This window comes from Varanus komodoensis, unplaced genomic scaffold (assembly GCF_004798865.1).
Source record: "Varanus komodoensis strain SLA01 unplaced genomic scaffold, ASM479886v1 scaffold3, whole genome shotgun sequence".
In the NCBI taxonomy this organism is placed as follows: domain Eukaryota; kingdom Metazoa; phylum Chordata; class Lepidosauria; order Squamata; family Varanidae; genus Varanus; species Varanus komodoensis.
Window position 1 is genome coordinate 29,826,271 of NW_025335761.1, and position 12,618 is coordinate 29,838,888.

At 39.8% G+C, this 12,618-nt stretch overlaps 1 protein-coding gene across 1 annotated transcript; it reads right to left on the reverse strand.

Annotated features, from left to right (window-relative positions):
* Positions 1-1,891: 1,891 nt before the first annotated feature.
* DTD2 (D-aminoacyl-tRNA deacylase 2) lies at positions 1,892-9,260 on the reverse strand. Its single transcript, XM_044437206.1, has 3 exons — positions 9,131-9,260; positions 7,883-7,952; positions 1,892-3,672 (listed from the first exon to the last, which is right to left on the reverse strand). The coding sequence occupies exons 1-3, from the start codon at positions 9,245-9,247 to the stop codon at positions 3,347-3,349; spliced, it is 513 nt and encodes a 170-aa protein (XP_044293141.1). The 5' UTR covers positions 9,248-9,260; the 3' UTR covers positions 1,892-3,346.
* Positions 9,261-12,618: the final 3,358 nt, after the last annotated feature.

Sequence of the window (12,618 nt, forward strand, 5' to 3'; positions counted from 1 at the left end):
ACCCTTCCTTTCTTTGCTGCAAAGACAAATGCAAATGGGGTTATTACTGCTTTGTTGATTAGAACCCTTCCTTTCTTTGCTGCAAAGACAAATGCAAATGTTATCGTTTCAGGATCTCCATGAAGATAAGTGGGAATGTTTGAATGCAGGGTATTATCAGTGATCAAAACTGTGCCTGTTAGGCAGTGACAGAGTTGCCAGGGATGCTGAAAGAGATCATCATTGCAGGTATCCTTTTTCTAGTTTCTTTTCTTGCTGCTGATAATAAAGCTGCTGACTAATAATAAAGCATAAGCAGGACCGCAGAATCAGCCCATTAAGGAAGCACATGTCTCCTCAAAGCAGCTTACACAATGAAATGGTAAAATAAAATAAAAATGAGCCAAAACTGCAGAATAAATTATTTTAGTAGTGACAATAACTCCAATAATTATTCATATGTATTAATTTAAAACACCAGAGTGCTCCAGTCATAATACAATTGGAAAGTCTATCCATATGCACAGTGGCTTTAATTATTTTACAACAACTAGTAAAAAAAATCCTGGATTACTTGTTTTCCTTAACTAGAATTTAATCCTGAATTTCATTAACCAGATTACCCATCTTCCTGAATTTAGGTAGTATTGATATTAACTAGGAGAACTCACGACATTCTTAGACTTTACTGTTATTGAAAATGATAAAAGAGTCTTCCACAGCTAGTTACCTTTCAGAGGTCTTGGCCTATAGCTGCCATCACTTGTGACCTCTGAGTAGGCTGACTAAAACTGATGGTAGTAGGTCTAAAACTCCTTGAGACCTCTGTTTGCAGAAGGCTGCCTTAAATGCAAGCAATATGTACATGCCTAGAGAGGTCCTGGGCTCTCCCACACTGGAGACATTCAAGGCAAAACTGGACAGCTATCTGAGTGGGATGGTGTAATGTGGTGTCATGAAACAGCCGAGGCTTGGACCTGATGGCCTTCATGGATGCTTCCATTTCTATGAAATGAATTTGGGGAGGATGAGAAATTTGTAGTAATCCATTGCTTCTTCCAGATAACAGTATACAGTTCAGGTACAGATGAAATGGTGGCTCTCTCCAAATTAGTTTGCAAATTGGAAGATCTCTGAAGCAATTTCCTTTTCATGTAGGTATTAGCCATTGCTTAGGAGTTATGTACACCACTACTAACCATGGCTGATGCTAACCAGCAAACTGTCCCTTATAACCATAGTTTGCAAATCCATTTAAAATCATTGCACAATATATGCTTTGCAAGTTACCAGATTTGCTTGCAATTTGCAAATCATGATTTTTAGAGTGCCAGCATTATTGCACTGGACCACGGTCATTTCTAAATCTGCAAATGTTTTTCTGAGCTGATATAATGGTACCAGATGTAATGAATCATTTTGCAACAGTTACACATATTCTGATCTGAAAGTAGAATGTAGAATTACCCTTATTTAACATATTCAATTAAGTAAAAGAGAAATTACATTCTTGCTATTACTAAAAGACAGTTTGCTGATTCCAAACAACTCAGTATCTCCTCCTGCCAACAATTAAGGCATAATCTCTTAATTTCTAACAGTTTTAAAGATAATTATTCTGACAGAAGTAGGCAAGCATTAAATTAGGTGCAGATGAGGACAGCTCCCTGACTATTATGGTCTCTACAGAACCATTCCCTTCCTTCATCAGTAATCTGAAATATGTTACATTCTCCTTTCTAACACAACACATCTCAAAAACCTAAGCTCCTTAGATTCATATTTTTAGTTACATGCTTATTTGAGAGCATATTGTGACTGATATCCAGATACCAACCAAAAGAACATGAAATATTATGTTAAATTTAAAGAATCCAGTTGGTAAAAGAATAAACAATTACTGGATAAAATGTTACACTTTGTTTATGTATTATTTTATTGCTTTATTTATAAACAGAATGAAACAATTTGTCAGAGAAGTTACCTTACCTGCTTGGTATGTTATTTTCAAGATAACATTGTAAAATAAGAGAATGTCATAGTTTAGAGCCATCCTAAAATTACCTATGTTTTAGAATACAGAAATTGTAAGCATGCCATTATCAAGTGGTATTATTGAGAAAGTGTGGTGAGCACCACCACAAAATGGCTTCTTTGGGAGATATAGCCAAGAAGTAGCCTGCTCAAAAGTCTGAGCGAAAGGCAGACGTGGGTTGAGCCTCAATATACCAAACTCATTTGAACCTATAGTTTTCAGCACCAACACAAACCTAATTCACAACAGTGCCAGCTGATGCTAAGAAAATCTGTTTGTTTATTTATTGTTAACTGGGAAGGTTAGAGTATCTTGTCGGGGTCCAAGAAAGAAGTATGAGGGCACATATATTATAGAGCTTTGAAATATTAAGAAAAAAAGTAGAAATTATTTTCTCTCTTGTAAACTGATCACATTAGTCACCTCCAAATTCAAATAATACCCCACCACAATGCTGACAGCTCAAAACATAAATGTCTCAAACACCAGAAATCAAAGATCCAGTACAAATGATCAACCAGCCAAGTGCCAGTCTGTATGCCAGGCAGTGTTTACTTTCCAAGCCAGGAGCACTTGAGGAGAAATGCACTGGGAAAGAACTTTGTGGGCTTTCTGTGTATACTGGAAGAACCACCCCAAAACCGTGGGAAGAATGCCATTTTCTAAATTGCCTTTGCAACCACCACTTTCTCCAGTTTGTTTTCACGCTCACGCCTTGGAGACTTGAAATCTAAGACAGGCCCCACCTCCACTCACTAGGGCTTGCCTCAGAGGCTGCAGTTAAGCAAGTTGTAGAACTGCCATCTGGGGCTGTCAGGTACAAGCAGTGCACAATTGGAGAAGTCATCCAGTTGTTCAGACAGGGGGCGTGGTGAGACAGTGAATGCGTCTATCCATTTGTCCCATGATATCTTATTCATCAATATTAGACAGCTAAACTTTGGCATTTAGAATGCGGTTGTGTTAAAATGCTGCTGATTCCTAGCACTACATACTGTGATCAAAATGACATAAAAGATTAGGGACTGGGCAGAGAGAAAAATTGTCTGAGTTAGGAGTCAGATTGAATAGGTTCGGGTCCAAAATTACATTTTGCTAGTGGGTTTCTTTTCATCAAAAACTGAAGACCACTGTCAACTACAAGCCAAGCAAGAGAAGAAGACAACTTCAGATAGGATTGCTTTAAATAATTAAATGCATTTAGCTGTGTATCAGGTTACTGAAGTCCTTCCTTTGTTCTCCTATGTTAGAATCAAATGAAGTGTACTGTTACCTATTGGCACAACAGTGAAACATGTCAGACAGAATGTCCTTCTCCAAATCTCTTAATTCTCAAAACTCAATCATATGAGTGAAAGGTCCATTTGTATCCACTTTCAACACCTGTCGGTTTCCATATGTTCCATGCTTGAGAACAACACCAGCCTCAGCACACTTGGCATTAGCAGCCAGTTCTCTTTCACACTGAAAGACTAACTGGGAATAGAGCTCCAGCCCTATTTCCTTTTCAATATTGGAGTGATACTGCATTCTTCTTCCTTTCAGTTTACCACCCAATGTGGCCTGAGGTATTATTAATATGCTGCCTGGTAAATCCAAAACAGAAACGTATTCACCACCTTCAGTTTCACTTAGCTTCACATGAATAAGTGTATTGACTGCAAAGATAGAGGAAAAAATACCATCACTGCTAAGTTTTAGGACAGTTATATATTAACAACACAGTATTTAAATTCTATCTATTTAACTAAAAAGGTTGAATCCAGAATCAGTATTCCACAAGAGAAAGTTAATTTTTGTGAGAAGTGCTCCACTCACAGAAGGTCACTCAATCCAATTTTTCAAGATTTATTCTTTCTCCAACTCACCAACCAGACTCTCCGTGTAGCATTTTTGGGGGCTGTTGTGGAAATGATGGATCTGAAAATTCTACTTCCATCATCTCCATGATCCACAGTAAACCTTAATCCAACTAAAACCAGGGTAATCCAATTTACCCTGCTTTTCAGCTGAAAAGAATCTCAGAGAAGTTTATATTTCAGTAAAAGCAATGCAACCCCTTCTCTCAGGTTTTCAATAAAAAAAGACCTGATACAAAAGGACAAAGGAATGGGGAGGAACATAAGAAAATTCAAATACAAATTCTTAACATTATAAGAATGTCTTATGACAACAGTAGCCTAACATTTACAATTTAATGGAGAGAGAGAGAGAGAGAGAGAGAGAGAGAGAGAGAGAGAGAGAGAGAGAGAGAAGGACCTGAATTCAATATTGAGCTCCATACAAAATCATTCAGGAGTAAATTTGCTTGTATATTAGCTCCACCTCCTGGCTACCTGATATACTTTTTTGTCGAAATATAAATGTCAGTCTAGAAATATTTCTAGCCTAATTAGGAACTAGGGCATTGTAATCAGTTGAAAGACCATTTCTAAACATTTAACTAATTTTTGGACACCCATCTCTAGTTGTTTTAAAGTCTACAAAAATAGAAAATCTGGCAAAACTTTTTCAAATAACTGCATGAAACACTGTGATGCCACCCAGGAAAGCAAATGGATGCACTATCCAAAATAAATTATTTGCTGATCAACAAATTAGGACCCATACTGTAAGGCTAACATTCAAATTCTTTTAGCTTCAGTAAATACTTAGGACTGTTTCCACTGGGTGAAGTCCAATGGGGCACTTTCCTTTATCAATTCTGGGTCACCTGCCAATTTTTATCTGCTAGTGGGACCCACTACTAACCAGTACATATTGAGAAATCCGTGCCTCCACTTGTTTCAGGGCTTCATCTGAAAGCACTAGATCTCTGTTGTACAAGCAGCAGATCCTACTAATGCAACAGGATCATTGGAACCCACCATTTGCTCAACAGAATTAGAATGGCATAATGGAACTGACAGTGGAAGCAGTGGGAGAAAATCAGTGCTTCTATGTCTTAAACAAAAACGACTTCTAAACAATGAGCACAGTATGTGCTAAAAGACACTTTGGATTTGATACAACACTGGTCATTCCATTAGCAGATTAATTTCCCATGTATACTGGACCCCCCAAAATCTGCTACAAACCAGTGGGAAACACCCTGAAGAAGATTTAAGGTACATGTGGGAGTGGCTGGATAGACTGGAAGTTGTACATGTAGTCCTTGGATTAAGAATGAATTATTTTCCCAAGAATGTTCTTGAGTCAAATCACATGAGTAAGCCAAATGTTTGTCTTTGTAGATGCATATACCTTTCTATGCATATAAAACACTTAGCACTTCCATATTCACCAAAACATCCTAAAGACAATACATCATTGTAATAATGATAATTACACTGTAATAATAACATAACTAAAGGTGTATTGAATAGAGAGAATCTGTATGAATGTATAGGTAAATAGCAATGTAAAAACAAATAAAAGGAAAAGTTCTTAAACCACTTTGGAACATTCTTGAGGAAATATTAAACCTAACACTAATGATGATGATGATGGACCTGCTTCTGGAGAGTAAAGGTTTGATTGTGCTGCTGGAGGGGGTGGGGGTGTTACCACTAGAGTTGCTTTCTTGAAGTAGACATCAAGGCTTGTTTGTGCAGCCATTTTCTTTTTCTCATCATAAGTGGCCTTGTAGCATCTGAGAACCTCAGTAACTACACAGTAAACCTTTTTGAAGCTTTCCATTCTAGGATCTTTTCCACTTGAGTTTCTATCATGATTGGCTACAAGGAAAAATGCTAAAGAAACACCAAAGGGGAACTACGCACCCTGCATGAGCCCCAAAACACACTTGCTTGGTGTCGTGTGTATGTGTTCTGGCAAACTTCAGGTGTATGTATGAAGGGCTGTTTTGGCAGGACTGATAGCTCAGAGCCTGAGGATGAAATGTGTGCAGGGGAGGCTGTCTATCATGGTGGGACTGACAGCTCAGCTTCGGATAACGAGATGACTGTTGAAACGATCCCAGTTCTAGCTACAGTCCAAGGGCCTAGGTATCCACCTGTGCCTGCTGTGGGGGAGATTAGTTCAAAGGCAGCCAATGGGGGCAGTCAACCCACCCTTGGGAACGTGGAATAGCGTGATGTGATAGTGCAGTGTCACAGTTGTAGGGTGGCCCAGGTGAGGTCTGCGAGGGAGGAACACAGGCATGCCTGGTTCCACAACGCTCTTCCTCCCAGGAACAGATGCAGGATTCATAAGGAAAGCTTTGGGTGAAGAATGGCAGAGATGGTTCAACATTTTGCTTTGTGCATGCTCCAAGACTTGCAAGTAAAATAAATATGTTTGACAAAGAAATGCTGGTGAAACTGTTACTGCTGGGAGGTAGAAGCATGGCTCACAAAACTTGGGAATGCTCAAGCTGACACTGCGGATCAAAAAAGCTGTGACTATTGTATCTCTAGGAAACTACACAGCTACCAAGAGATGGATCACCAAACACATCACGTAGTTTCCTAGAGATAGTCACAATGCGGCCACTGATAACATGTCACCAAATGCATTGCATAGTTCCCTAGCAATATTCATGGCTTTTTTCTACAGATATTCATATAGGGTTTATGACAATCTGCACATCTGTAAGTATGGTCTGTTTGTAACCAAGATGTTTGTAACCTGGGAACTATCTGTATTATAACTGTAAAGCAAGACTGGCTCATGAGAACACATTATGCCAGTCCTCCACTGGTTGCAATCCAGGTTCAACATGCTAGTATTAACATTCAAAGGCCTAAATGGCTTGAGACCAGGTTATCCAAAGGTTCACCTAACTGGAGCCTGACTTCATCTTTTGGAGCCCTTCTCTGGAAGCTCCTTCCAGGAACCGAGGCAGGTGGCTACCAGGAAAGGGGCTTTTTTTGGTTGTAACAGCACAGTTTTAGAATGAGTTCCACAAAGAGGTGTGCCTGGCACCTACTTTGCATTCTTTTAAGCACCAAGTGAAGATCTTTTTTTATTTGATTTATACTTCCATTTATGTGCTACCTAATACCAAAGTCTCAAGGCAGCTGAGACCAATTAAAAAAAAATTCCCAGCATTTTAACAATCTAACTTTGCTTTTATGTATACCATTATATTCTATAACACTGCTATGCTTCTGTGCTGAATAAGAGCAATAGCAGTTGCAATCAAGGTTTTGTTCTTTTAAATGAATGTGTGTGTGTATGTGTGTCATTTTAACTTTTATTTAATTTTAACGTTTGTTAACTACCCAGAGAACCTCAGCTTTGGGTGGTAATAAAAAGGAAATAAATAAATAAATAAATAAATGAGTCGGGGGTGTGCAAACCAAAGACTGCACAGAACCCACAGTTTGACTTTTATCAGGGCTGGCACATTCTCCCACAGATCCTTTCCACACAACAGTGTTGCTTGTTCTTGAAAATATGAACTAGGTATGAACACACAGTGCTGGGCATGAGCATACAGTGTAGAGATGGCCTAATGTGGATTGTGTACCACTAATCAAGCTTATTTCCAAAGTGCTCATGAAATCATAACTTTTTTTTAAAGGGCAGGTACTAAAATAGCATTGCCAATTCTGCTTGTATTTCAATAGTATCTCAGGTCAAAAGCACAATATGGCACTATATTATTAACATACTCTGCTTTGATAACCTTATTAACAACTGCCTTAATAAGAACCAGTTCATTAAACAGTGCCTTGGACTAAGTGCAGCACAACTCAGAATGAAACACTTGCTTAGAATAACTTTCCTCAGAGGAGCATTTTCATTATTTTAATGCAAAAACTCATTAAACAAGTTATTATACTACAATTATATTACAGGTTTAGTGATGTATCTGGAGTTAATCACATAGTTTCTTTTGCAGTTCTTTTGCCTGTTTTATGAATAGTTTACCTAAAAACCTACCCATTTGTGGAATAATTTCTTCGCTAGCCCCTTTGAAGAAGCATACATAGATTATAAGTCCTCGCTGGATCTATATAAAACAAAGACATATTTATACATCCATGCAGCTGTGCAGTGTAATGAAACAGATCCATTAATTCCATGCATGAAACCATATGTGCAGTGCAATTCCAGGTCAGAAGTGTCAGCTCAGAAGCCCCAGAGAGTTCAGTGAGAATTGCTCACAAATAAGCATTATTGGACAAAACTCATTCACTTCTATCTGGACTGCAGTGCATATATTAATTTGTTAAATTCATTTATTTTCCTCATCTGACATACCAAAATGAAATGTCATCTCAGAGTTAAAAGGTTACATTATTTCTTTAAAGGGGTAGGAAATCCCTTAAATACATTTTTGCAAGAAAAGTAAATACATTCCTACACAGGTCACATATTTCACTGCTTCCCAAATTGCATACTTTAAACTCTCTCTCTCTCTCTCCAGTGCCAAAGGAAGGAGTACATTTACTATATTTCTTGCCCAGAGAAATAGTCATATAGATTTCTTTTTATATACACAGCTCGGAAAATACTCTCAGAATAGTATCAGAGAAAATGCCAACAAATCTATGCTGTACTCGAACAGCACAATCCGCCACATGGCACGAATGGTTCATGGAGACTCTGTGATCTTTATACATGCCTACTCAGAAGTAAGCCTCACTGAATTAGGCAGCAGCTACTCCCAGGTAAGTCTTTGCCCTCCCTTCAAGGTGATCGCGCCCAATCCAAAGGAGCCATTTGTAAAGCCAAAGGCAGATTTCGCGCTGACATCACAAACCGTGAATGAAACGCAAGAGAGGCTTCACATGTGAGATGTCCCCCAAGCCATTTGCTTTGAGGATTTTTTTTTCCTTTCAGGGCCCAAAAGGTGGTTTGGTGACCAGTACCCGACCAGATGAATAATGTGTGCATGAAGCACTTCTGGCACATAGGAAAAATCTTTAAGATAGCAATAATGATCTGAATGAAATCTGTATTTCTAATGAAGCAGGGTGAAGCTGTCCGATTCGAAGAGCAAATCGTGGATGACTTAGAGAGCGAGATGATATGAAAGACCCTTGAACTCCTATCTCGGCGATTTTCCACCTACAGATATGACATGCGGATCAGAGTGACAGGAAGAGGGCGCAAGCTGCTCCTGCTGTCTAGGGAATCACCTAAGGCGAGCCATCCCCCGAAGGGATTTATCCGTGCAGATATTACCTCCACCCACGTGGCTTCGGCGCCCGGCTCGGCAGGTTTCACCTGCAGTTTCGCGTGCAGACATTGCTGCAGAACGGCCCGGGCTACCGGACCGCGGCTGGAGCGCGCCGTGGCCATTGCACCCACCCCGGGCCACACACAGGAAAGAGAGGCGCCCCGCCTCCAGGCCTGTTTCTCCAGCTCCTCCTACGGCGAGCCCAGCTCCGCCCGCCCCTTTCCCCTGCAGCAATCAAGGATACCCCTAGAGACAAGACCATTAGAGTGACACTCCATTGGCCTGAAGACGGCACTTCCTGCTTCCTTAAAAAAAAATCTATATTTTCCTCCAATCTTAGGCGAAAGTGAAAGGTGCTCCAGCGTCCCCCATTTTAACTTTACGAATAATTCCTCCCGCCGCTCTTAAAGCTGTCCATCGAAAAGAACAGCAAAATCCAGGCTTTCAATGTAGTTGTGGTTGTCAGCACCTCATCTATTTAAAAATCTTTGGCAAATCTGTGCAGATATCAAGGCGTGGAATAAGCAAGGAGTCTATGACGTCAGCATCTAGAAATTTAGTGAAACTGCATTTCTATTAAGGTGCTCCTCTAACACGTTCACTGTTGGACCAATAGCATTTTTCCAAGTGGTGGGTTCAGGATCACATGGAGGATTATAGGAACCGTATCTCTACCACAGCTGTCCAGGATTACTGTCTTTCTCGCACTCGCTCCCTCCAGCACACACAGTATGTATGGTAATCTAGTTTTGTAGCTGGCTGCAGTAATTATAGCGTTCTGTAATGCAGTTACTTATTTAACAGGTGTTTATACCACTAAGGAAGCAGCCACAACCTTGTCTGAGGACCGTAGAATATGGGGAATTCCGCCCTCCCCGCCCCAGGTTAGCAAGCTTGGCGGGTGTGTGTGAGAAATCTCAAAGCAATTCACTGCATTAAAACGTATACTAAAACCTTATTTGCAGTAGAAACCTACGCTAAAACTGTATCTGGAATAAAAACCGAACATATCAAAATTTAAAGACTGAAGAATCAGAACTAATGGTCAGAGAAATCCTACACAAAGAGGGTTTTTTTTTGTTGTTGTTTAATAACCATTAGATACTATTTATGGTTCTCTGAGAAGCATCTTTCAAATGCATCTGACAACAATTTCGGTAATCTGGGCAATTACAGCTGAGAGATGAGTGCAGTTGTAGTTTAATATTTTTTGAGTGCACCAAGTTGGGAGACACTGCCATAGACTGGGCCACATTCAAAAAGATCCGTTCTGAAGTTCTTGAAGATGTGATAGGCAGTGCTGTAGGGGAGTCTGGTTTTGCAGGATTGCAATACAGGTGAGAACTTAATCTGCCCCTGCTACTACCCTTCAGACTTCCCATCTCTGACTGAGTTTAGCTGATATATTGCTTCCTATTGTAATATTTATTTATTTATTTTATTTATTAAAACATTTTTATGCCGCCCCATTCGCCTAAGCCTCGGGGCGGCTCACATCATCAAGTTAAAATAATTATAATATAAATTAAAAATATAAATATTAAATTAAAATACAACATTACAGTATAAAATAAGCCGCCCTGGCCAAATAAAACCAATAACGTTAACAGTTAAAATGCCGCTTGAATAAAAAGGTCTTTGCCTGGCGCCGAAAAACAAATAACGGCGGCGCCAGGCGGACCTCTCTGGGGAGCGCATTCCATAACTTAGGCGCCACCGCAGAGAAAGCCCTCCTCCGAGTACCCACCCTCCTAATTTCTTTCATGGAGGGTTCCTGGAGAAGGGCCTCCCCCGCCGATCTCAAGGGGCGGCTGGGCATATATGGATGCAAGCGCTCCTTCAGGTAACCAGAGTATTATATAGAGTATTTTGGGGTCTTTGTCTTCACTGCTCAATTAAGGCCCATTAGCTTTATGAAAGACCTGCTCCCAGAGGAGATAAAACTGCTGGAACTGATCTGGTGATATGGTTCAATTCAATTGACTGCAATTGTTAAGTATCCTTAGAAAGTGACTTTGGAGAGTCAAAATTTGGGAATTCACTTCAAAGTTTGTGAAAGGACAGTAAAGAAATGCTATGCATATATCTGTTACATGTTTACTTTGTGTTCCCTATGTGAAAGGAATGTTTCTGAGCATACCTGTGGTCGTCTTTTGTTACTGTCAAAGACTTGTGCACCAGTTGCTTAGTCATGTTGGGATGGAAGAGGACGCAAGACAATAACTTTGACTATTGTTAGATGGCAGTCAGGTATGTTCAGTTCTGATTGGCTTGGGATTTTAGCTAGGTAGAAAAGAGCACCTGGCAAATGGAAATAAAGGTATTGATAGTTAGAGTCTGTTCTGTGAAGGTGAGGGAAGTGCTAGTTGCTGTTGGCTGGTTTAAAAGATGTATTACCCTAGTGTCCTGGTCCATCTGATGGAAAATTTATGGTTCCCTGTGCTTGAATTCTTTGTAACCTTGCTAAAGCCTCAACCTGAAGAGCGGCCCTCACATCATACAGACATTCAAAATTTTTGTGTGTATGAATCTAACACTAGTTAACAGAAATTGTTCAGCTGAAACAGCATTCTTAGTCATGACAGTGCTTTACTAGCGTGAGAAACTGGACATGCACTGAGAAGACAATTGCTGGCACCTAACTTTCTGCTTAATAGTCCTCTGTTAAGCTAAGTGTGGAATGTGGCCTACTTTCTTTACCTAACAATGCACAGAAGGTGGGATCAAAGTAGGGATGGGAATAGCCCACAATGACTAATAACTGAGTTTGTTCTTAATGGTATACAAACATTTGGATTGTTAATGGCTGATGCTGGACTCTTATGAAGGAAGAGTGGACTGCTCTGTATTGTATGCATGCTTCAATAAAGAGCTTTTGTTTTTTGTTTTTAATCTTGCTGGTGGTTTGTTGTCTCTTGTGGTTAGACAAATCTTTAGACCATTTGGGGTTAGAGTTCCTTACACAGCCAAGACTCCTCAAAATTTAAGGATAATCAGAAAGAAATGAAACAAAGCAAAACCACATGTGGAGAATAACATACAGTTTATTGAATACAATAATAAAATGTGGATACAGATTATCAATAAGCAAGAAGAGAAAATGCTCACAAACATTAGGGTTTCCTAATGTGAATGCTGTTGCCCTGGAGCATTGCGTTGCTTAGATACTTTCCTCATTCTAAGATAAAAGCCAAAGGGCAAACTAGCAAGCTAATGCTTTAAAAGCTATTTCCCTAAATTCTAAAAACTGGGGGGAAAGGAGAGAGGGGATGAGAAGAACCAGCTCAATTACTGCTTGCAAAAGGATGTGTAAACATCCTTCTCTCAAGGATGAAGCAAGAACTTAACAGTAGCTGATCTCATGCCTTCAGTGATTGCTCTTGCTACGGTAAAGGCCTGTGTTCAACACTGAGAACAGTTCATACTAGCTCCTCATTGAAATGTCTTCCAGTTACTGATCCCAATAAAAAAAGACTGGATATTAAGCTGTTCC